The following is a 25,379-nucleotide window of genomic DNA, read 5'->3' as shown; positions in this document are numbered from 1 at the left end:
ATCTTTTGACATCATTATTGACATACCCAAGGACTATCAGACCAGAAATATTCAGTGATGAAATTGTACTCCAACTCTTCTTTCAACAAGGCACTCATTTTTACCGACAATACAGCTGCAGTACTGTAACAGGCCTACGGGGAACAACCCTAGACTTTGCAAGAACGAAGCTACAATGAACTTTACCTTCACGATTAGTCATGCGCAGGTAAGAACAGTAACCATACCCAATGGTGCTAGCATCACAGAAATGATGCAGTTCTGTCTTTGTAACGGTGCCAAGTTCAACAGGCTTAAAACACCTATCAATTCTGATGGTTTCTAACTTAGATAAACCCATCCTCCACTTTTCCCACTTACTATGTAGCTCATCTGGCAAGGGACTATCCCAATCTAAATGATCATAACATAATTGCTGCAAGATTTGCTTTCCTGGAAGCACAACTGGAGCTATAAACCCAAACGGTTCATACACCGAAGCAATCGTAGAAAGGATACCACGCCGTGTCAAAGGGCTATCACTAAGTGTTATCTTAAATTGAAATTCATCTGATTCAATACACCATTGTACTCCAAGAACCCGATCCAAATGAGTTGCGTTTGAGGAGAGATCTAAATGCCCAGAAGCAACCGCAAGATCTTCCTCAGGAATTGATTGCAACACAGCCTTAGAATTACACTTCATTTTGGTGAAGTTAACGCCGCCCTTATGTAGCATTTGTTTCGTTCGAGAAATAAGGTCTACAGCTTTAATTAACTGTATCAACAGATTGAAGACCATCATCCACATAAAAGCTCCGATTCACAAAACCTGCTACATCCTCCCCGAATTTAGAACCATAGTCTAATGCAATTTGTTTTAGGCCAAAATTTGCACACCCTGGAGACGATCCTGCTCCAAACAAATGTACAGTCATACGATATTCCATAGGGTGACCGTTAAAATTACCCTCACTCCACCAAAGGAATCTTACAAGATTACGCTGTTCAGGATTAACCTTAAACTGATAGAATATTGATTCTATATCCCCTGCAAATGCAATTCTTTCTTGACGAAAACGACAGAGAACACCAAGTAGATCGTTGGTCAAATTAGGACCAGTAAGTGATTGATCATTGAAGGAAATTCCTTTGAATTTTGAACTGCAATCAAATACTACACGTATCTTTCCTGGTTTCGTAGGGTGATATACTCCGTGATGAGGAATATAGTTTACCTGATCAGCATTTAGCTCAGAACTAGGAACTAATTCAGCATACCCCTTGTTAATAATGTTTTGCATAAAGGTAACATAATCTTTAACATAAGTATTATTACGCTCCATTTTCTTTCTTAATTGATTCAAACGATATAGAGCCATACCTTTATTATTTGGAAAAAACCTGAGACAATTTCATGGGTAATGGCAGTTGATAATGACCGTCACTTAACTTGCATACTCCCTCCTTAAGGATGTTAAGAAATTTCTTATCTTCTCTTGAATAAGCATTTTCAAAATTTCGTTCATTAAATTATGCTTTTTACGTGCTAAGAAACGGACACGGACCAAAGGTCAACAAAACCAAAAACAAACCCAGTCTGTAAAGCAACAACTCAAACCCATCAATCTCTCACTAACGCAGCGTTTAACGTGACGCGAAAAGGGCACGGACCCAAAGGCCAACAGAAGCAAAACAAATAAGCACTACAAACAGGCCCCAAAAAGCCAACCCCAAACCACAAAGAGAAAAATTAAACCAACCTATAATATGTAACGACCACACAGCCCCCACACCTACCAACTAACTCCAAATTTCATCCGGGGAACGCCGTCCCGATAGTAGACGACGGGCTTGCGCCAGCGTCTACGAAAGGCAGTGTCGGGAAGCCGTGCATGTTCCGCCTCCATGCGCAACCTGATGTCACTCTGCACGAGGGGGACAACATCCTCTGCCCTCCAGACGTCCCCGTCGAAAACTAGGCGGCATCTGCTGTTCCAGATGTGTCCCCTGATGACAGCGGCAAACAACAACAGCAGATCCCTAACCCAGGTTGGGCACACAGGGGGCAACAAACCATACAAAACAAAACCACTACTAATGGCCCACTGTGTGCAACCAATAACACCAATAACGAAGGCGTGAAACCAATCCCACACCAACCGGACAAAGGGACACTCCAGCAAAAGGTGTTGCATAGTCTCGATGGCTTTACAGCCCACACGGGGACAAATCCCATCACCTAATCGCCACCTGACTAGGCGAAAATGGTTAGTGGTGAGGACCCCATGTGCAATCCTCCATGCCAAGTCCCTGAGACGGCTATCTAGTGACTTGCAACACACAGACCGCCACACATCTGGAGAGATGGCGGTCCGGCAAGCCGACGGGCACACAGACGCGAGCATTGAACGAAACAATGGTGGGTATAACACAGAGGGGGCCACGTTCAGCAGAACATGTGGCCCACCCTCTTCTTTGATTCTACGAAGAGAGTCACCAATCTGAGTATAGACCCCAGAAGGGCGTGTCGCCTTTGGCCGGTTATTGGAAAAGGATCCGGGCCAGTGGTGTCGAAAAAGAAACCCACCCCAGTACCTAACAAAAAATGCAAAGGGAAACGAAGGATTTTCAAAAGCAACAAAAACACCTTTCAAGAGAAGAAAGCGCAGTTTAGATAGGTAGGTGGACCAAACCAAGCCCACCGCCCAATGGGGTCTTATACAGAACGGTCCTTTTGACAAGGTTTGGTTTGCGCTTTCCCCAAATGAAAAAAAAAATGATCCTCTCCAGTCGCACCAAGGCATGATTCGGTGCGGCGATCACCGTACCAGGATACCAAAGGAGAGGAACAATAAACCTATTTACAACTGTAACCTTCCCAGGGAGGGAGAGCCACCTGTGACTGAATGTGTCGAGCCTTGCCTCCACCTGATCAGCCTTCTCGGCCCAAGTGGTGGCCTCCGGGGCACCATAACCTAGCCAGATGCCATTTACCTTGATCATGACATCTGACCAAGTAGCATCGAACGGGAGGGATTGGCCGCGCCAACCTCCCAATCGCAGCCCTTTGGTCTTGGACTTGTTCAGTCTGGCACCAGTAGCCTCTTGGAAGGTGGTCAAAACCTTCGATAAAGGCTCGAAGGAGGCGAGGTCCGACAAAATACAAGTGACGTCATCGGCATACTGCACGCATTTAACTCTAGCCCCACCGGTACGTTGAAGGGTCGAAATCCAAAGCATCTGTCCAGCGAGGTACTGAGCGTTTCGCTGAAGAGAACATACAACAACGGGGAGAGGGGACAACCCTGACGGACTCCTCTTCGAACCGGGAAGGGACCAGAAGTTAATCCGTTAACAGTGACAATGCTCGTGACGTCCTTGTATAGTAACGAGACCCAACGAATATATACGGAGTTCAATCCGAAGGACTCTAAGGTTCTGAACAGGAAGTCGTGATCTACCATGTCAAAGGCCTTTTCCTGGTCCAGTGAGACCAGTGCACATGGCAAATCACGAACTTTAACAAACTCGATCAAGTCGCTCATCAACCAGAGGTTATGTTGAATACACTTGCCTCGCACAGCACAAGTCTGGAGAGGACCTACAATATCCGGCATCACGTCCGATAAGCGATTTCCCAATGCTTTGGCCAGGATTTTGTAGTCCACATTTAACAGCGTTATTGGACGCCTATTTCTAGGGTCCAAAGGGTCTCCTGACTTTGGGAGGAGAACAATATTTCCAACCCGCTGTGTTTGGCTCATGTAATTCAACTGGAAAGCGGTAGCGAACACATCTCTCAAGTCCCCACCGAGGACCTCTCAGAAGGTCCTATAGAACTCTGCCGGGAGGCCATCGGGACCGGGGGACTTTCCCTTCTTCATCGCTGCTACCGCTGTCCAGAGCTCACCAACGGAGAGATTCGAGCCCAAGCTATCATTTTTACTCTCAGGGGGGGCCTTGTCTATACCAGACAACAAGTCCTCCTGGAGATCCTCGCTAACAGCAGCCCTGGAGTACAGGTTCGAAAAGAACGACCCAAATACCCCTAGGACTGCCTGCGGGCTCTCCACGACGACCCCACCAGGATGACACACTGCCCCTTATTCTGCGGTCAACCACAGACTTGGTGTCGTCCCGGTAAAAACGAATAGTGGGCTTCTCGTCCGCCTCAACAAACTGGATTCTGGCACGCACTCGGGCTCCGTGCAGTTTCTCATCGAGAAACACTCCAAGTGCATGCAGATCAGACGATGAACCATCCCTTGCTCTATTGCACAAGGAATGGAACTTGAATCTCCGTTGGTGAGCTCTCTCAACACAATACCTGATTGCGAACTGCTTGATGAGGGACTTGACCTCGTCCCACCAGACTAACGCATTGGGAAAAGCAGGCTTGAGGGACTGCCATCCTCTGTACTTCTCGACAAATTGCTCCTTGAAGTTTTGCTCTTGAACAATTCTCCACATGAAAGGACTCCGGCAGCTGCAAGCGCAAAACAACAGCGTCATGATTAGATAAAGGACATGAAATAATCAGGTTGCTCCACCACAAGTAAAGACGGATTTCTACTGCAAGCTTTCCCAAAAGATGACAGAAATCGAAGAATTTGAACACGACTCGCTCAAAACACTACACATACACACCGTTACGAGTGCCTGTAGGCCTTTACTGTTGCCAAATTACTTGTTATGACCATAGCCTAGGCCTCCTTGATACCGCAAATGACGATTTTGTTTGGGTTACCTAATATTTTGCACAACTTAAAGCCAGTTGGTTTAAGAACAATCAATACAAGATCTGCAAGTTATCTGTAGGCAACACTAATGACTTAAGACTGTTTAAAGGTGTTTAACCATCCCATATCAAATCATTTACTGCTTGACGAATTGAGTGTCATACCAAACTTGGCACAGTAAAATTACTCGTTAAATACACTAACCTAGATATCTTTAAAGAATTACCAACTAATACTTTGCCCATACCTTTCCATCATAAATTCCCATCTTTGTAGAAAAGATATACATTTTTCTATGTTATTTCCGAGTTTTGGACTTCAATTTAAATAGAAACACCTACAACATCAATAAAATTGTTACAGGAAAGTTCATTTATTAGGTTCATATCTTATCACGTAGACTATACCGGATCTCGAATGGCGCAGTCTGCTAATACAAACATAGCTATTCGACTTTGATCTTCTGTTCGAAGGTGATCTCTGAAAAGAACAGTTCGTCCTGCGTAACTATCGCTGCATTGCATCCCCAGTGGCCATGAGACCTCGTGAAGAAGATTTCATGTCTTTGTCCCCAATAAAATTGAAAGAGAATGAACAACCTCCCACGAAGCATAAGAGAATGCCTTTCTTTTCTTTTCTACTATTTCTTATTTTGTTTTCCTTGTTTTATTTCTTAGGCTTCCACATCGTGTAATAAATAATTTCATGTTAGACTTTTCGTCTTCAGATCGCGAAATATCATTTACAGGTTAGTCACTGAACTTTAAAGACTTTCGAAAACACGCTTCTTACTCCCCAGTATGCGCTGAAATGAGTTGACACATGATCTGAGCGAGCAATTTCTCAAAAGTCGACTATCAGTGTATGAAACTTTGAAAGGCTGGTTTTGTTAATTTGCTTTTCAGTCTTTTTTATTAGATGGTTGAACATAAGCACTGGTTGCGATTTACGCAGACTCATAAATATTGACTTTGGTGTAATGAGAAGCGTTCGTAATGCAGATGCGTCATACAAAATTAGTATTATTCAGTGTAGTGTATCGATACTTTGCGGTGCATTCGCGACATAGAAGTCTTTTCAGCTTCTCTGTTGACATACAGGTAGAAATTCCCGTGGATTTTTTTAAAGGTAACGTCAATACAGATAGATCTATGTATCATATGCGTAGTTAATTACGTGTAATTGCCATATGATACGGTTCTCAAATAAAGTACACTATTGATATACCCTTCATTCAATTCTTTCTGTCTGTTATTAACATCTCTAGTCATGGCGCCATTTGCCGCACCAGCTGTGAAGAACAAGGGTATCTTGTACACCTCAATCTTCCAGATAATTCTGGGTTCCGTAGCGATTACTTTTGGAAGTTTCTCCTTAGAGCGATTTTGCGAATTGGGCTACATAGCACAGGGGATTTGGACAGGATCTGTTGTAAGTATTTATGTATGTATGTATATATATATATATATATATATAATCTGTTGTATGTATGTATGTATATATATATAATTGATATCGAAAGAGACTTTGAACGGACTTAATGTTAATGAAATGGAGGTAAACGACAAGGCAAATGAATATCTATAATTGAAATCGTGATGTCCAGATGTTGTAAACCGGTAAGGAAGGTCGTAATTCCACGGTAGGCGTTTGTCACCTGTATCGAACAATACTAGGTCTGTTTTGGAGAAATATTTTGCCTTACTCTAGAGATCAAACATGATGCTAACCAACTCGAAATCATTTGTGATCCATAAAGCCGAATCTCGAAAGAGATACTTTGAACGGACTTTATGTTAATAAAACGGAGGTAATAGAAGAAGGCAAATAAATATTTCTATAATTGAAATCGTAATGAGTTGGAAAATCAAGGATAGTGATATATATATACGTACGTACGTAGGTACGTACGTGCGTACATACATATACATATATTTTATATTATATATTATTGACATATATATATACATATTTATTTGATATTATATATATATACATATACATAAACACATATATATACATGACCAAATTTGTCTTTTAGTGCCAAGAACTGTAATGACATTACAAGAAATGAACCATAAATAAACATTTTCTTCGCCTTGCAGATCGTTTTAGCGGGGATATTTGGTATAATTGCGTACTGCAAGGAATCTAAAGGATGGGTAAGCCATGAGGTACATCGGTGTTATTCTCAGAATGGAATCCATATATACATATACATACATACATACATGTATATATACGATATATGCGATTGTACTCGTCTCCTAGCATTACTAAATCAGATTGACTATTCACGTCTCAAATTCTCGACACCACTGAGTTCCTCTACGGTTAAGTCCACATTCAGATGTCAACAGTCAATCTGATTTAGTAATGCTAGGAGACGACTACAATTGTGAAAAGTACTGATCCCTTAGAATGGTATCAAAAAAGACTTCTTTATTATAATTATTGTTACAATAACTACATATTTAAGAATATACTGCACAATTATGTCGTAGAATTATATTTACGATTTGGTCCAATACTGAAACGGATTGCAGGTTTTATCCAGCTATCTGAAATAAATTACGTAAAGATCCGTTTTGTTTTTTAAGTAGGAGGAGGAGAAGAGATTGAGACTGTTTGAAAGAAATATAAATAGGACGATATTTTATTGCTATAAATGATTACTAGTTGCTTTATTTCATTTCTGAATTTGCTGTATTTTTTGGGGAAAGCCATGTAAAATACACCGTAGTCATGTAATCACAATCTTTGTTTTCCAGTTTCATTCATATTTGCCACACCTGTCACTAATCCCTTACTGTCATTGATTTAATCTATTGTAGAGGTATTGAACAATTTAAAATTTTATTGCTTTTTGCATACCATAAAACCACTATATAACAACTTGTTTATGCAGATTGAGACCTATATGTGGACATCAGCTGTATCGATCCTGGTAGCAGCTGCTCTGGTTACCTTGGAAACCGTCGCTTACACTTTCACATACATTGACTGCACAGTTCCTATCAGAGAATGTGATGTGAGTATGACAATATTTTTAATAGATTCTCCATAGGCCTTTATCAGATTTATCCTATGTAGAGTAATTTGTGGTCTTTCATGCTGCCGGGGAGGATAACACTTACACCAAGCACCATTCAAAAGCACCATACAAAAAGTAACACCTCCCCACGACGGTATTCGAAACAATAGTCACATCTTCGTTAGACGCACCCTGTTAGACATATTCCTGCGAACGGGAATAAGGTGAGAGGTTATAACAGGATAATGCTCATTCAAATACACAGTTACCTGTGTGAGTGTATATCACACTGTGTGAGTATGTACCAAACTCACGTAACCCAGCCCAATGGCGTCTTAACATATAGGCATATATATCACACTGTGTGAGTATGTACCAAACTCACGTAACCCAGCCCAATGGCGTCTTAACATATAGGCATATATATCACACTGTGTGAGTATGTACCAAACTCACGTAACCCAGCCCAATGGCGTCTTAACATATAGGCATATATATCACACTGTGTGAGTATGTACCAAACTCACGTAACCCAGCCCAATGGCGTCTTAACATATAGGCATATATATCACACTGTGTGAGTATGTACCAAACTCACGTAACCCAGCCCAATGGCGTCTTAACATATAGGCATATATATCACACTGTGTGAGTATGTACCAAACTCACGTAACCCAGCCCAATGGCGTCTTAACATATAGGCATATATATCACACTGTGTGAGTATGTACCAAACTCACGTAACCCAGCCCAATGGCGTCTTAACATATAGGCATATATATCACACTGTGTGAGTATGTACCAAACTCACGTAACCCAGCCCAATGGCGTCTTAACATATAGGCATATATATCACACTGTGTGAGTATGTACCAAACTCACGTAACCCAGCCCAATGGCGTCTTAACATATGGCATACATGAAAGTGAGTGGCAAAGGCGGTCGAAATCATGTTACACGTCAATGGTGAGTGGATACATAGTGTGAAGTCACCATGTACATTTATCAATTACAGTTACGAGAGAGAAACACGTGAGTTTCATGTTACAACCGAATTTGATATGCTGACCTCACGGTAAAACCTGTGCTCTACCCAGCCCTTAATAATCAAATAACCATGTATGTGCCTTGACTATGGAAAACATAACCATAGACCTTATAGTTGCAAGATGAGTGCATTAAAGGAATATGCCCACTCTGGAGGATGATTAAATATAGTTATATGATTCCTTGAACGATATCTCTAATGCTGTCACTTCCTCACATTTAAAGAGCAGACTAACCTGTTGCATGAAGTGTAGGCTCATTATATACCAGCGGGTGTCATAGCCCTACAACCACCCATGAATGGCATGGTTGAATGAACATGTTTAATCTACATGGATTAAAACATGCCTTTACTTTCCCTACAGGAGACCTGCTTAAATTACCATCGTTATCTTATGGCTACTGGGGAGTTTTTGCAAGCCGCTTGTATTGGCGCCGTGGTTGTAGGCGGTAGAACTTTGCGAAAAGATAAATGTGACATTGGTGTCCCATATAAACGGCTTACAACGGACGTTTAGTACTGAAGTTAAAACTAAAGTTCTCTGTCCAATGCATTAAAAAGCCTTTTCTTAAGTTGTAATAAACTGCATGAGCAATTGAACGAAATATTTTCTTAATTTCAGGATTCATACCTTACTATCCAAATTCCGTTCCAATGTTTTATTAGCTGATTTGATATTCTTGACAGTGATTCATAGAAATATTTTCGTTCCAAGTTTCCGTTCCTTTTTTTTGGACATATTATACATTTTCATTATAGAAACCTTTTGGAAAAAAGGGCCTTAAACATATTATGACAAATACTTGATAACATAGGGCAATGAACGATTTATTATATTTTACTACATTTTATGTTACGTAAGAATCGTCAAACGATCGCAAATACTGTTCATTTCAGTGCAAACATTTTTCATGACAATTCACTTTTGGCGAATACATCGCTCTGGATTCGAGGGTTGATCAAACTCGGACAATTCCTTGTATTTGTTTTACTTTTTGGGCTACATTTGACTACAATATATCTTCTCGTACAAAAGCATTTATTGGTAAAACAAATCTAACAAATCTAGTTAGCCAATTTTCAAATCTTAGCGTTTCGAGCGAACAGGAAAACAGTAGATTATTATTGGTTCGTAGCCAATGGAATGAAGCTTTGTTTACTTATGCTTTTGTCACCAATTCAGTGAAGCTTTCATTATAGTGCGTTTGTCACCAAATGAAAAAAAGGTTTCATTATTATGGGTTTTTCACCAATTGAATGGGACTTTGATTATTATGGGTTTGTCGCCAATTGAGTGAAGCTTTGTTTATTATGGGGTTTGTTACCAATTGAATGAAGCTTGTTTATAATGGTTTTGTCATGAACTGAGTGATGCTTTGGTTACTTTGGGTTTGTCGCCAATTGAGTGAAGCTTTCTTTTTTATGGGGTATGACGCCAATTGAGTGAAGCTTTCATTATTATGGATTTGTCGCCATTTGAGTGAAGCTTCGCAAATATTCTCAGTTATTGATCTACTATTAGTATCACTGTTGATTGGGAACAAAAATACAAGCAGAGTGCGGAGGCGTTTGGTGATCTTTGATACCTAATTTCGGTTTAATTACCACTATCAATATATGTTGCACGAGTTTTGTAAGTTGGATGAGGAAGAAACATTTACAACAAATTGTTTCTTAATCTCTGTCATGTGCCTCCATGGAATAGACTGATGATTTTATTGTAATATTTGATCATTGAAATATAAATACATCCCATAATGGTTATGTTATCGCCTCAAGGTAACTGAATGAAACAATAAACGTTACTATGCTCTCGATTTTTAATCTTTGTCCGATTTATCGATCGTTACTTACAAGGTTTCATGCCAGGGTACAATAAATAAATAAATATAAGTAAAGAACATCTTGAGTTGTATTTTATTTACTTAATAAAGTTTTATTAGGCGTCAAAACAAAAGGCAGATTCAAATTTGAGACCGTAAAGGATTTGAACCGTAAAGGCTTTGCAATAAGGCGGGTTCAAACCGAAGAGATTGTTTGAATCTTACATTCTTCAAAACAGACATTAAGAAAATAGATCATTTTGGACCTTTTTTTAGAGGACATTTTTTTTCATAGGTGGCAGTAAAATGTCCGTTCAAGCTTCTAGAAATATAACCTTTCCGAACAACGCTTAAACTGTTATTAACTCATATGATATATCGCAGTCATAAACAAGTTATAAGTTAACTTTGGAGTCGTGGGAATTAAGTTGTGTATTTTAATGCAAATTGGTGAGAGAGGCAGTGAATATCTATCTCTTTAAACGTTCTGTGTATAGAATGATAACATTCTGTGGTGAAATTCACCTGATTATTAAATTATTTAGTTAAATGCTATATCCGTGCCAACATCATTCGAAAGAGGAAATTGGAGACCCTGGTGGCGAGAGTGAAAGCATAAATGTTGTTAACTGGAAATGAAAATGCCTGGTCAGAGGACAACCCCCGCCCCTGCTGACGCCAATGCCCTTTTCCACTCTTAGCTATTGTCTTTGGATGTTGCCCCTTGTTTCCATCTGTTTAAAATTGATTTACTATTCATTTGGGGATTGTCTGTAAATTATTCCATTTGAATGAGTTCCACCTACAGTGAAGCGCGGTCGGGATTTAGACCATACACAATTAGGTAACATTCCAAGAAACATTGAACAATGCTTAACTACGTATCATCGAACTGTTCACTCGGGGTACAATATTACATTGTTAATTCAAATGTTTTGTTTTTGATTTGCTTTGCTATTTTTGTGTCGGCTTTTTGTTTTGTTTTTTCCATACAATTATATTTATTGCACCCTAATATAAACACTGAATATTAACACACCATTATAAACATTGATGTAAACGCTCATATGAACACTGATATTAACATTGATGTAAACACTGACACAAACAGTGATAAACACTGATATAAACGATGATATAAACGATGATATGGACACTCATTTCAATTTTTAAAGTCCAAAGTACAGCACATTATCTTCCAGTTAATCAGGGATGGATCCAGGATTTTAAATTCACAAAAAGGAAATACCAAGTTTGCGTGTAGATGTAATTATATACCCAAATCATAGCCTTCCTACAGTTTAGAACGCACCATTTCACGTGTAAATTTAAAATTTCCCTGGAGTAGGACCCTCATACCCCCTTACCAGGGTGTCGTTTGAACGACCTCATGTGACATCCTTTATGAAATCCTGGACCCGTCCTGCATGGTTCAACATCATTACTGAGCTGTAGGTGATAGTGATACCCGCCTTTGACAATAAGGCAACTAATGCTTATATGTGGTGCAAAGGGGACTTAAGGTTTTGAATGTCGCCACAGTAACCTTTCGCTGGATCGCTGAGAATTCGTGAGGTACAAACCCATTCTTTCTTGAACTTAGAGTGCATATCACAACTCATGGTCACTGTAACCATGCAGGCAACCAAACTCCGGCGTGAACATTTTCAAGCATCCGCATATAGTGTCTAAGAACCTAAAGTTAGACTGTAATGTGCAATGGCGTAGCCAAATGGGACCGGGGACCGACTGGATATCCCCCTTCCACACCTCCAATCGTCAGTCGGTAGAACATAGTTAAATGAGGGAATGTTTTCATTGAGCAGGTGTAGATCTAGACCACTACCTTGGGTGTACCCACTCGTTTTTCAACCTCACACAAAATATTTATTAGCAGAAACTTGCCTTCAGAGTAACTTATAAAGACCATTTGACGTTTCAATTTTTTCATCACTTTCTGGTGCGTAGGACTGGGATTCAATGACCCCAGGGCAGCACCTTATAAAAACCCAGAATGATTCAGGCCTCTAACCTTAATCAGTCGTGGAAATTTTAATTTCTTAATTACCATTCATTATCACAATATCTCACGTTTACTGTTTTAATAGTCTACATTGAATTCAGCTTCAATGATCCCGGGGCAGCATCTTTTACTTAATCAAATCATATTCGTCTCTAGTCCTTCGAAAAGGCTTCAGTACCCTAGCTCAATCAGATGCGGGAATTATAATGTGTGCCCCTTCCATCTATCCAACCTTTGCTATCATTCTCACTCCATTGGTAATACTCCATCGAATTTGACATGAGTAAAATGCACTACAACGTTGTATAAGGTATGTGAAGAAAATGCAATGTGTATCTACATATTCGTCTTAAAGGGGACGCAAAACCAAGTCAGTACTCATCATGTAATATAGACTACTATGTTATGAACAAACTTTCCGAAAGATTTGAGAAAATCTTATTAAATTTGTGAAACTGAATGTCCCTTAGCACACAAGGTTGAAGAATTTGATAGAGTCCAGGTATGACATAATCGAGCCTTACGTGCTTGTATTTATTTTGAAGTATTTCCTTTTCGTACCATGTTTATTGTGTGTTATGGAGATTGATTTTACACATACTGGATTTAAAATATTACACCTTTTAGCATGACATAATGATATCATTGGTTACAGTGAAAACACGTTTAAAAAAGACAACAGTTTTCAAGGCATCTGAAATTGCGCGATATTATTATTATTATTTTTATCATCCCGTTATTTATATAGCGCATAATCCAAAAGTTGTATGCGCTTTACAAGACCAAAAAATACAAAATTATTGGACAAATGATTCAAAGAAATAAGTCTTCAAGCATTTCTTAAGCACAAGTAGGGAAGGAGAGTCTCTGACAGCCTGAGGTAAGTTGTTGTATACCCTGTAGGTTATGTTTAGAGGCACATTTGGTATAATTTGCTATGAATATAGCATATTTCGCAGAACAAGAATGGGAAACATCTCCCGAACAGTATTTTTAACTGAACACCTCTGCTTAAGTATTCTATTGTGTCTCATTAGTTCCGTCCAACTAACACCGACTGTGAACTTTACTATGTTTATTTATGACCTAAATTATCGTCTAATCTTATCTGAAAGAGTACACAAATGATTGATAATGACCAAAGTCTTCGCAGGGAGTGTAAATCGCGTGAGGATCTCATTATGTACTTAGCACCCATTTCTTGGTTAATTTTAGAAACGGTTAATTGTCTTTATTCTCGGTGCAACTACCAATGCTGATTAATGTAGGCCAACAACTGCAATACACAACAGTGGCTGAGACAGATGTGAAATAGATCCAGTGAGACTGCAAAGTGGTTTTAAATGTCGTATAAGGTAAGAATATTTTCTACATAAGCGACTTAACCAATATATTAAAATCGGTGCTTACTCTACATGTACTACTTTTTCTTGCATTATAGTTAGCCAACTACATCATGCCTTTCGTCGCCTATCAAGGCCGATGTTTTTTTTTTGGTAACTGCGATCAGCTTCTCTGCATGGTTAGCCGGTATACCTTGTGGGGTAATCTGTAAAGTTCATTCACCTTTTCATGATGTATTCTGGTCATGTTGTGAGTGCCAGGATACCTTCAGTAAAGACAGTGAAATAAAATTGGAATTTGTCTCTCAACAACTTAACAACAATGGAAATTACTTGGTATGAATTCCTCGAATTAACAGTGGTAATCTGTACAGTAAATTTACTATTCGCATTGTAGGACCTATATTATATGAGTACCAGTGTAGCTTTTCGGGTACAGAACTTCAATGTAATATTAGTATGCCTTAATTAATCTATAAGTTGCAGCCTACAGTATATACCTAATTATTGTTAGAAGCCAAACAATAATTCTGACAGTGGTTTACTGGAATATGAAAATTCACCAATTCATGCTGTATTCCGGTTATTGTTGTATGAGTGCAAGGATACCTTCAGTAAAGACAGTGAAATACATTTCAATTTGTCTCACTTTAATTAAGTAACTAATGGAGTTGACTTGATAGGCCATTCCATGTCAGAGCCAAATTTTACCCAAAAATCAATTTTCTTCTAAAAATTCTACTACTTTGAAGGAACCAATAAATCCTGTGGAGTGTTACGGGAAAAGCGTACAAATCCCATTCTATTTCTAAAAGGACATGTGGAGGAATAAATTCAAGTCCAACTCTGATTGAAATAGGTTATATAATTGCCAAAACCTAAGTCATAAAAAATTGTCATGTAAGTCATACGTCTGAATCGCTCTATTTTATCCCCAATGTTTTGCTACATACAAACTACACAGTCGATCATATGGTACATCTGTAGTTTGTGTAGTAAAAATGAGAGGTGGGATAGTCCACAACAAAATATTTTGCAGTTGAGCAGCCTTAATAATACACAAAAATATCATCCCTCCTATGTGACTCCAGACCCACACATGATACATTTCCAGGGCTGGATTTACCAATCATCCAGGTAAACCTACGACTAACAAGCCTCCTTATGCTTTTCTTTCACGAGGCCCCCGAAAATGTTCTTACCCGAGCATATTTTGGGATTCACTTGCCCATTTCATTCTGACAATGAGTAAAAGAGAAATTGTGCTTTTTACGTGCTAAGAAAACGGACACGGACCAAAGGTCAACAAAAACAATCCCAGTCTGCAAAACAACAACTGAAACCCATCAATCTCTCACTAACGCAGCGTTGAACGTGCCGCGAAAAGGACAAGAGAAGGAAAAGGACAACAGTAAAAGAGAAATTTATGCAACCTTCATTTCGCCCAGTCACACTATCGACTTTGACACGGGCCTTCATTTGAAAATTTTAATGTCCAATGTTGCTTAGATGTTCTCAGCATATACAGGTTAACCTGCCATCAGATTGCTCGAGCGTGCATTCATATATCTGCTGGTTGCTGACGTAACAGTTATTACCTATGAGTATCTTTTCCCCTAATTTACCTTCTTATTATTGGGAAATGTGAATTCCAAAATGTGAGATCTTTGAAGTAAAAAACGTTGAGATGTAATTTACAATGCCCTGGGAGAGTCAAATCCAGCAGTCTAAGAGGCATTTTTGGCAAGGTGTTTCTCTGTACACGATAAAGTTTTTTTTTCACCTTTCATACACCTATTCTCATCATTTTAAGTGTGCATCTGGTTATATCCGCCAAATAATTTGGTTGCAATATATAATTCATTCTACTCAGAACCTGATTACTAATAATCGTGGTCACCAATGGGTTACAGGCATCCCAATGCATTTAATTTGAAGGGGCCAAACAAAAATTGATTGCAAAAGTAACTATCCTAATTAGCCTATATATAATATACTAAACAAAGAGACTTTGCAACACGTGATGAGGGTAAATATGCTGTTGCATGGCAAGTGAGTTACTGTTAAGCTGCAGTTTTCACAAAATAACTTGTTTAGAGCAGGCTACTTACTTCTTTTTTTCATAATTTCCAGATTCTGTTGTGGTTGGATCTGTCTTATTTAAAATACTGATGGGCATTACAATTAATCATTTGGCTATCTTCAAATGGCATTGGATGCTCACTAAACAGACCAGAAATCCTCAGGCTCACAAACCAAATTCAGTGCATGTGACTTGGTAGCCGTGCATAACTGGTAGTCTTTTGTGGTCCACACACATCATACTGTGCAAGCACATCAAATATTCTTGGCACAAGTCCAAACTTGGCAAGAATCCAAGAATAGTTGTAACTTATATACCGCATTCACTAATAATAGACAATTATAGGCTCCTGTTCTAGAGCATTAAAACATGATTTTCCTGAAAATAATTAACTTCAATCAAGCCGCTAACTTTGGAAGACACAGTAAGATGCTATACAACACCTTTGAAACCAACAGATGTTAAGTGTGTTTCACTGGTAGAATGAAAATCCATCAATAGAAACCCCTGTCGTAACATATCAATCCTGGCCACTATGAAGAAAACATCAGATAATTTGCCGCATCTTGTGTATGCACAGTAGTCTGATACAGCATCACAGCTGTTTGCACATCTTGCACCAGCCGTGAGCCAGACGAAGTAAAAGGTAATTGAAGCATTGCCGAAGTATCGTTTTGCTTACAACTATTGTTTTATATTCCTATCAATTTATTGTTCAAATTCAAAAATTTTTGAATTTTTCATCTACGTAGCCAAGGTGGATAGGCTTCCATTGTTACTGATATTACGCCTAGTTAGGGTAGGCTACATGCTATATTTTAGATAAAAGAACATCCTGCTTATTTGTGGTAAGCATCAAGACATAAACCAGTGTACATAAATCGATGGTTTAGCAAATATGTCAGCTAGTGTGTTAGTAACATCATGTGTTAGTGTGTTAGTAACATCATAAATCGATGGTTTAGCAAATATGTCACCTAGTGTGTTAGTAACATCATTCAGTATACATCATGTCAATTTTGTGAGTATACTGGGAAAGATTTTGGTAATTTCCAAACCTATACATGTGAAAGAGTGTAAATTACTTGGAAATTTCTCACAAGTGTTGCAGGTTAGATGGAGGGCCCCTCCAGCTTAATAAGAAGCCAACAAAGGTGATTTTTTTTTATGTCAAGACAAGAATCATTAACAGAGGTTATGGGGATCAACACCAATGTGATATTACATGTTTGGCAAAGTCATACTGCATATATTGGTATACCTCATGGGGTACAAACCTTTATATATCAATCTTTTTAACCAATAATGTTGTATTCTTGTTCCTTGTGAGCACACGTGTACCTTGCATTTGAATTGTTTTGGAATTAATCCCTTCTACCAATAGCTGAAATCCTTTAAAGTGCACCTTAAAATGAGAGGCCTTCATTACTACCAGAAGCAAAAGGATAATTTTGACATTGATATGAAAGATGAGGACCTGCCTATATAGCGTATGAGTATTATAGTAGTATACCTTGTGAGATATTGATTGTAATTCAACCACCAAGGTAGAAGCTTAAGAAGATGCCTTGGTATGACATAAAATTGACAGTGGTATTGCAACATACAATAGGAACTTGGCATTCATTCGTCAACAGCAATGCAGCGCAGCTAACGACGAAATGCATCAGCATGTGAATCCTTAAATAAGGTGCTTTCTCGTAACACTTCAAAAGCAAATCCTTGTCCTAAACGTACTGTCTACTTGTGACGCTAAAATGAAAGGGCAGTGTGAAGGAATGTCTAAAGATTTTGCTATTTCCTAAGAAGTTTTCAATTATGTAAATCAACAGATATAACCAAATATCAATATCCTGATTTTTTTCTACAAAGGGCGAGAAAAATACCATTTTCATATGTTAGGCTTACAAATCCAGGATGAGCAGCCCATCATGAGTGGCCCAAAAATTGAAAGACCAACCACACTGCAAGGATTTCACTTAGTATTTGCCAAGACGTTTTATAATACTTTATTCTTTCGGGTATTGATGGGTGATGGTTCGTTAATACCTATCACTAAAGTGCTTATCCACTCAATTGTACACACAGAGGATCGATCTGTCTCTTTCAAACGTCTTGGACATTTCTCCAAAAACTGAAACTTATGCAAACCACCAATTTTTTAGTCGTACTTAATTTACGAAAGTGCATGTCATGTGTGATGACGTTGCTTCCACAACAACTAGCAGCCGTCTTGCATTGTAGAAAACAATCTAAGACCAAGTGATAGTTCACTTGAGGATGGAGGGCTTGGATACCATATTGGGGGAAATTATCCCATTTGACAAACCTGATTGGCTTCTTCGCTCTTCCGCAGCAAATCTGCCATTATCAAAGGAAGGCATCTGATAAATGTACAAGACCATAGTATCGATTGAAATTGTTCAATATCGTGATAGTGATAATTACACATAACAGAATGAATTGGTGTATTAATTCGAACAAACCCTGCATCAGACAGCCAGATGCTAGTGCTACGTCAGGCCACTACGGCAGGGAGAACAAGGAATACTTCACATAACAGTGACTAATGGCAATAATGCGACAGTTTGTTTCAGTATTGGATCATATAAACGAAGAATGGTAAAATGTGGCCAAGACATACATACAGTCTGCCAAACTGTAGCAGACGACACAACTTCGGGGAATCCCGAAGTGACGTCAATTATGACATCACTCAAAATTACACCAGAGCTATGGCCTCGCTAACCATTTAGTATCCAGCACATTTAAGATCTCAAGACATTTATGATTGGCTTAGTATTACCTAATTTTACCAAAAGGTAGAAATTGAGGACAATCTTACCTAGGTAAGAGAGAACAACTTCATGTAGCCTACCGGTGACTAATGGCAATAATGAAACAGTCTCTGCATGAGTGTTCCATGCTATGGACCACAAAATGCGCCTTAAATATGACATGTTGGTGGGGCATAATTTCCACCCATTAAATTAGTCAAACTAGATCGTTGGGAATGGTTGTGTTCGTTATGCGGAATATGAAATCCAATATCCAGAAAAATAATTACCTCACTCCATGCTCCCCCCCCCCCCGGTGAATATTTTTTATCCAACTGTTGTAAGTGATTTTCCCTCAACCGACCAGTGTTGCGGCCAAGGCCTCACTGCCACCTTTGTAATCGCAATTCCCCAATTGGGCCACTTCTAATAGGGCTCCTGGTATCCGTGGTTCCAGAATTCACGCTTGGAAAGGACCAAAATGAAGTGATGGTGATCAGGTCCTTGTAGAGGGGCATAAGGGCAGGCATCCCCCCTCCCCCTTAGAACTGTTTATAAAATAATTTTCGGGGTTGTTACAAGCAAACTGGTAATATGTTAAGTCCAAAATATACTTGCTATTTATATTTAGTACCAAAATGAAGAACTATGGTGAGGACTTTTTTAGACGTTTGGCCCCTTGGAGGGAGGCATGGATCTGGATCTACCAGTGGTCCTCAAGATGGGTCTCAGAGAAGGGGACAATCTCTCCCCCTTTGGAAAGTTGGTGTATTTAAGAGAGTTTGTATTCAAAGATCTTCAGTCCAAGAACTGTGCATGTTATGGAGGGAAATATGTTCTAGGAATTTGGTCGTTTTTTAGTATGCTAAGACCCCTCGTGGTCCCCAGGATCCACCAGTATTAACAATTATCTCTTACGTAACATACAGAGGTCGGTCTCCCATGAGATCGTCTAATTCAGCACTTAGTGTTAGTGTTTAACTTCACCTTGTCATGGAAGGATCGTCTACAGCGGTTCTCCCGACTCCTGTATAGGCTTAGTGTTATACTGTTAGATAATTCGGTGCTTTCCTTCCTGGAATGCAGATTGTCTATATGTTTATATACTGTTACGTAATCCTGGCGTACTTCGTGGTGCGCTATTGAGTATTGAAAGAAAAAGAAAAATAATTGTTGTTTTGTTCTGCACGGCAGTGTAGTACTAGTAGTGTAGCGTTGGAGCGTTCTTTCATCCTCTGCCTCTGAAGGTGAACGCCTCGCTACAATTCGTCTCGGGAATCGTCTCGGCTATTAACGTCAGTGTGTGGCACACTGACTTTGAATTCGTGCAGTTGAACTTGGTGAGTTCTTGTTGTGTTGCCAATTATTTTGAGTCATGCGTTGGTTAACTCGCCTCGCCTCGCCTCTTCAATGGTTTAACATTCAAATTCACGGCTAATACTTGTGAGGATGATATTATGTCCCTTATTGACGAGGATGAGATGTCTGGGGTTTTGAATGCGCCTTGTGGCTCAGGTACATCCCGATTGATTCCCTCAACTGAAACTACTGAAAGTTTTGATATGAAAGATGCAATTTCAGCAATGCAGCACCAAATTCAAGTATTGAGTAACAAGGTGCTAGGGAAAGACACTAATTCAAAGCTACTTGAGTCACGAAATAAAAGCAGCTCCAGCTGCAGGAATTTAGAACCTTGAATCAGTGGGAGGCAGGTCACTTCGCCCATCATTACCATTTCGCCCATCATTACCATTTCGCCCATCATTACCATTTCGCCCATCATTACCATTTCGCCCATCATTACCATTTCGCCCATCATTACCATTTCGCCCATCATTACCATTTCGCCCATCATTACCATTTCGCCCATCATTACCATTTCGCCCATCATTACCATTTCGCCCATCATTACCATTTCGCCCATCATTACCATTTCGCCCATCATTACCATTTCGCCCATCATTACCATTTCGCCCATCATTACCATTTCGCCCATCATTACCATTTCGCCCATCATTACCATTTCGCCCATCATTACCATTTCGCCCATCATTACCATTTCGCCCATCATTACCATTTCGCCCATCATTACCATTTCGCCCATCATTACCATTTCGCCCATCATTACCATTTCGCCCATCATTACCATTTCGCCCATCATTACCATTTCGCCCATCATTACCATTTCGCCCATCATTACCATTTCGCCCATCATTACCATTTCGCCCATCATTACCATTTCGCCCATCATTACCATTTCGCCCATCATTACCATTTCGCCCATCATTACCATTTCGCCCATCATTACCATTTCGCCCATCATTACCATTTCGCCCATCATTACCATTTCGCCCATCATTACCATTTCGCCCATCATTACCATTTCGCCCATCATTACCATTTCGCCCATCATTACCATTTCGCCCATCATTACCATTTCGCCCATCATTACCATTTCGCCCATCATTACCATTTCGCCCATCATTACCATTTCGCCCATCATTACCATTTCGCCCATCATTACCATTTCGCCCATCATTACCATTTCGCCCATCATTACCATTTCGCCCATCATTACCATTTCGCCCATCATTACCATTTCGCCCATCATTACCATTTCGCCCATCATTACCATTTCGCCCATCATTACCATTTCGCCCATCATTACCATTTCGCCCAACCAGCCTGGCCATTTCGCCCAACCTTCATAAAATATGATACTTCAAAAGGAAACGTTCCGAACGAACCGAACCGAATATTAAGGAAACTTGGAGTCCTTTACTTTGTACAACTTTAGTAAGGAAACGTTGTGGAATTTGTAACGTTACAGGATACGAACCGCATATTAAGGAATCTTGAGGATGGATCAGTGTTTTAGGGGTTAGGGTTGATAGTAAACGTTCGGGAATTGTTAACGTTACGGGATACGAACCGAGTTTTAAGGAAACTTGAAGTCGTTGTTTAATTGATTACATATGTGATTACATTGATAAAGTGGTTACATTGATTAAATATAGTACTTCAATATTACGGATGGGTTTTATATATATATGTATATTTTTTCAATTTAATAAGGAAACGTTCGTGAATTGTTAGTCAGTAGGATGGATCAGGTTTTTATGAAGACCGATTCCCCTGTGTTTGTATAACATTAGATTAACACTATGTAGAACTAGATAAACACATAACTGCTGTGAACAATACCCTTGATTAATGTCTGGCGGACTTGATAAACGCTTGACCGAAGTCATCAAGCAGAACAATAGCTGTGGATTAATAAACCACGAACAAAAAGCCTCCGATAAACGTCTGGTTGACCGGATTAACTGTGGCTGAGCAGAACAATAACTGCGGATTACTGACTCACAAATGCAATGTCATCAATAATTGCCAGTGACTAGTGAAATAGAAACGGTTATATTATTCCACACCGATTCCCCTTTGTTTGTATAATAATATAACTACCAGCAATTTGAACCAGTGTAATAAAAACGGTTATATTATTCCACACCGATTCCCCTTCGTTTGTATAATAATATAACTTCCATTGTATGCGTAAACACCTAAAGTAGTGTAATCCTCCCATTATACCCGAAATAACTGCTCAGACTCCGATCGATATCGAGCGGACCTCACTTTATTTACCTATTACGAAGTAACCTAACCCAAAATTCAGTTCAGTTCAGTTCTCGTGGAGTGCGGACGTGTTTTCGGCTGCTCTCCACTTTTCGTTGACCACACCTTTTTGTGTTTTTACGTTGGCCTTTCATTAGTTTGCAGTTAGAGCTAGTGTAGTTTGTGTGTTTTGGGTTTGTTTTCGTTTTTGTTTTTGTATAGGTGCGTGGCTTTGCCACACCCCTAGCTGTCATGGCGGCTCGCCGTGACAGCAAAATCGTATGTTGAGTTTTTCGGGGGAGGCTAAGGTCGTCCCCGGACAAGTTTTTTCAGTTTTGCGTTCTGTTGGTTTAAAAGTCCCTGGAGAGGTTGACGCGCTTCAGCGTAAACCTCTCCGGGGTATGAATTGTTTTGATGTTCGTTTTACCTCGGAGGCTGCCCGCGTCCGAGGCGTCCATGTGTTGGAGGGAGTCGAGGGACTGAAGGTCACACCGTATGACAGTTCGGTGTGGGTGACAGTCCTCCATCTCCCTCTGGACATGTCTGAACAGGTTGTTGTGCGGACACTGGGGCGTTTTGGGAAAGTGACCGGCTACGAGGAGCCGGAATTCCTTGAATGTAAAGGTGTCAAGACCGGGACTAGACGAGTTAGATTACAACTCAAGTCCGATATCCCCTCTACCTTGTGGGCTAATGGGCACAGGGCCCACACTGCATATCCGGGCCAGCCTCGCACTTGTTGGATGTGTGGGCTGGAAGGGCATGAGGCCAGGTTGTGCCCGAACAAGCGGTGTAGCCGCTGTTTACAGATTGGGCATACCCTGGCCGAGTGTAAAGGGGATATCGTGTGTAACTCGTGTGGGAAAACGGGCCATCTCGCCCGTTTATGCCCAGACCGCTCATACGCCGCGAGAGTGGCTACGGGCGTGTTTGAAGCGGTCCCCGTCCCGGCCTCTGACACCGTACCACCTGATGCTCCTGTCATCGCCCCAGTGTCCGACACTAGCGCCCCGGTGGAGGCTTTGTTCCCCCTTTCGTGTCCGACCGCTCCCCTGATCGAACTTGCCGAGACTGCCAGCCTGCCCACTAAGGCAGAGCAGGACAAAACGGCGGAGATGGTACTAGCGGAGTGGCATGCGGCGCAGGATGCCGCTTGCACTGGTTTACCGGTAGCTTCGCCCGCTATCGGTGATACTAGTTGGGCCCCGAGTCAACCGGCCTAAGAGACATTGAGTGGCCCAGAATCTGACTCGCCAATGAGGACTGCACTACAGCCTTATTAGTTGTGGCTAAGGAGTCCTCCGATTGGTTTGATGAGACGAAACAGGCCACTGATCTCATTGACTCGAGTGGCCCTTCCACTGTAATCTGGAACTGTAATCATTCAAAGTGATATATCCCTATTTGGGTGGGGTGCTGTTACACTTAGGCCGCATGTGCAAGCAGCGGGCGTGTGGAACCCACAAGAGCAGAGTTTACATATAAATGTACTGCAATTAAAAACTATTCTACAAGCATTGAAAAAGCTGTGTTTAGGCTCCAAAGATATTCACATTCGCATCAGATAATACAACAGCTGCAGCATATGTTAATAACATGGGAGGCTCGCATTCCATGCAGTCTAAGTTGGTTGCTAAGGCTATCTGGTTATGGGCCATTGAACGGAATATTTGGATTTCTGCTGCCTTTTACCGGGGAAAGACAATGTAGTAGACAAATTATCACGTCCACAGAAACATCATGCCGAGTGGATATTGCAGCCAAAGTTGTTTTGCGATATTGTAGCTAGGTTTGGATATCCTAGCATAGATTTATTCGCATCAAAATTTGACAAAGAAACGGCATGTTTTGTGGACGCCTTTTCGGTAAATTTGAAAGACTTATTTTTATGCCTTTCTCCCTTTTAGTGTCATTGGCAAAATGTTCCAAAAATAAAAATAGATGAGGCATATGGAATTGTCATTGTGCCAGATTGGCCTTCCCAACCTTGGTATACAACTTTGGTTTCTCTTCTTACCGCAAATCCGATTATTATTCCACAGAGGTTGGACATGCTGGTACTTCCGGGAGATACAATTCGACTGCCGCTTGTCGGGGAGGCACTCCGAATGCAAGGATTTTCACAAGAATGTAGCAAAATTATCATTTCATCATGGCGAAAAGGAACACAAAAAGAATATGCAGGTTTCCACAGAAAGTGGGCACAGTTTTGTATTCAAAGGGAGGTGAATATGTTTCGACCGTCTCTGACAGCTCTAGTAACATTCCTTACCCACCTATTCAATTGCGGTTATAGTTCATTCAATACCATAGGCCAACCATCCTTTGGTATCAAGATTTATAAAGGGAGTTTATCATCTACGACCGCCTTCATGTCGGTATGGTAACATTTGGGATGTTTCAATAGTGTTAAGGTATTTAAGAGGCCTGCATCCTTTAAGTTCACTTTCTATGAAGATACTAACACTGAAACTGGTTACTTAAGTGGCACTAGTTTCCGCTGAAAGATGACAAACCTTGCAGCTATTAGATATCTCCACAGTGCATGGGATGGCAGTACTGTTGTCTTTACGATATCCGAACAGATGAAACAATCACGACCTGGATCTGGTCCGATAAAAGTTGTACTAAGAGATTTTCCAGGAAGATCAAACGATTAGTGTTGTGAAAGTATTGGAGTTCTATCTCAAACAAACATAGGACCTAAGAGGTAGTTGCTCAAAACTATTTATTAGTTAAGTTAAACAGCATGCTGCAGTTTCTCGTGACACGCTTGCAAGATGGATCAAGCTTGTCTTGGATTTGTCCGGAGTGTGCCGATCGAAGAAATATTAAAAGTTGCTAGATGGAAGTCACAAAAAACGTTTGCGAAGTTTTACAATAAGGAGGTTCTCCATCAAAACGAAACATTA

General features: G+C 40.2%; 2 protein-coding genes and 1 long non-coding RNA gene across 7 annotated transcripts in view; 2 read left to right on the top strand and 1 right to left on the bottom strand.

Moving 5' to 3' along the window:
- The window catches only part of LOC139954995 (uncharacterized), a 341,522-nt gene that overhangs the window by 170,751 nt on the left and 145,392 nt on the right, over positions 1-25,379 (bottom strand). The gene's annotated exons all lie outside the window — the stretch shown is intronic.
- Positions 5,696-9,981, top strand: LOC139954664 (uncharacterized). 2 transcript variants are annotated; one of them, XM_071954576.1, is made up of 5 exons: positions 5,696-5,849; positions 5,989-6,152; positions 6,827-6,883; positions 7,630-7,752; positions 9,168-9,981. In XM_071954576.1, exons 1-5 carry the CDS (start codon positions 5,717-5,719, stop codon positions 9,318-9,320), a joined length of 630 nt encoding a protein of 209 aa, XP_071810677.1. In that variant the 5' UTR covers positions 5,696-5,716; the 3' UTR covers positions 9,321-9,981. The 2 variants fall into 2 exon arrangements, with proteins under 2 accessions (XP_071810677.1, XP_071810676.1); XM_071954575.1 differs by having other exon boundaries at positions 6,827-6,895.
- Positions 13,509-25,379, top strand: part of LOC139954994 (uncharacterized) — a 72,855-nt gene continuing 60,984 nt past the window's right edge. For 2 of the 3 annotated variants that reach the window (XM_071955092.1, XM_071955091.1), the window contains exon 1: positions 13,509-14,004. In XM_071955092.1, coding sequence (XP_071811193.1) covers positions 13,993-14,004 — 12 coding nt within the window. In that variant the 5' untranslated portion in view covers positions 13,509-13,992. The remainder of the gene's footprint in view (positions 14,005-25,379) is intronic. The other variant, XM_071955090.1, reaches the window with a different exon arrangement.

Source organism: Apostichopus japonicus, chromosome 17 (assembly GCF_037975245.1).
Source record: "Apostichopus japonicus isolate 1M-3 chromosome 17, ASM3797524v1, whole genome shotgun sequence".
Taxonomy (NCBI): domain Eukaryota; kingdom Metazoa; phylum Echinodermata; class Holothuroidea; order Aspidochirotida; family Stichopodidae; genus Apostichopus; species Apostichopus japonicus.
This window is presented reverse-complemented; position numbering and strand designations above follow the sequence as displayed.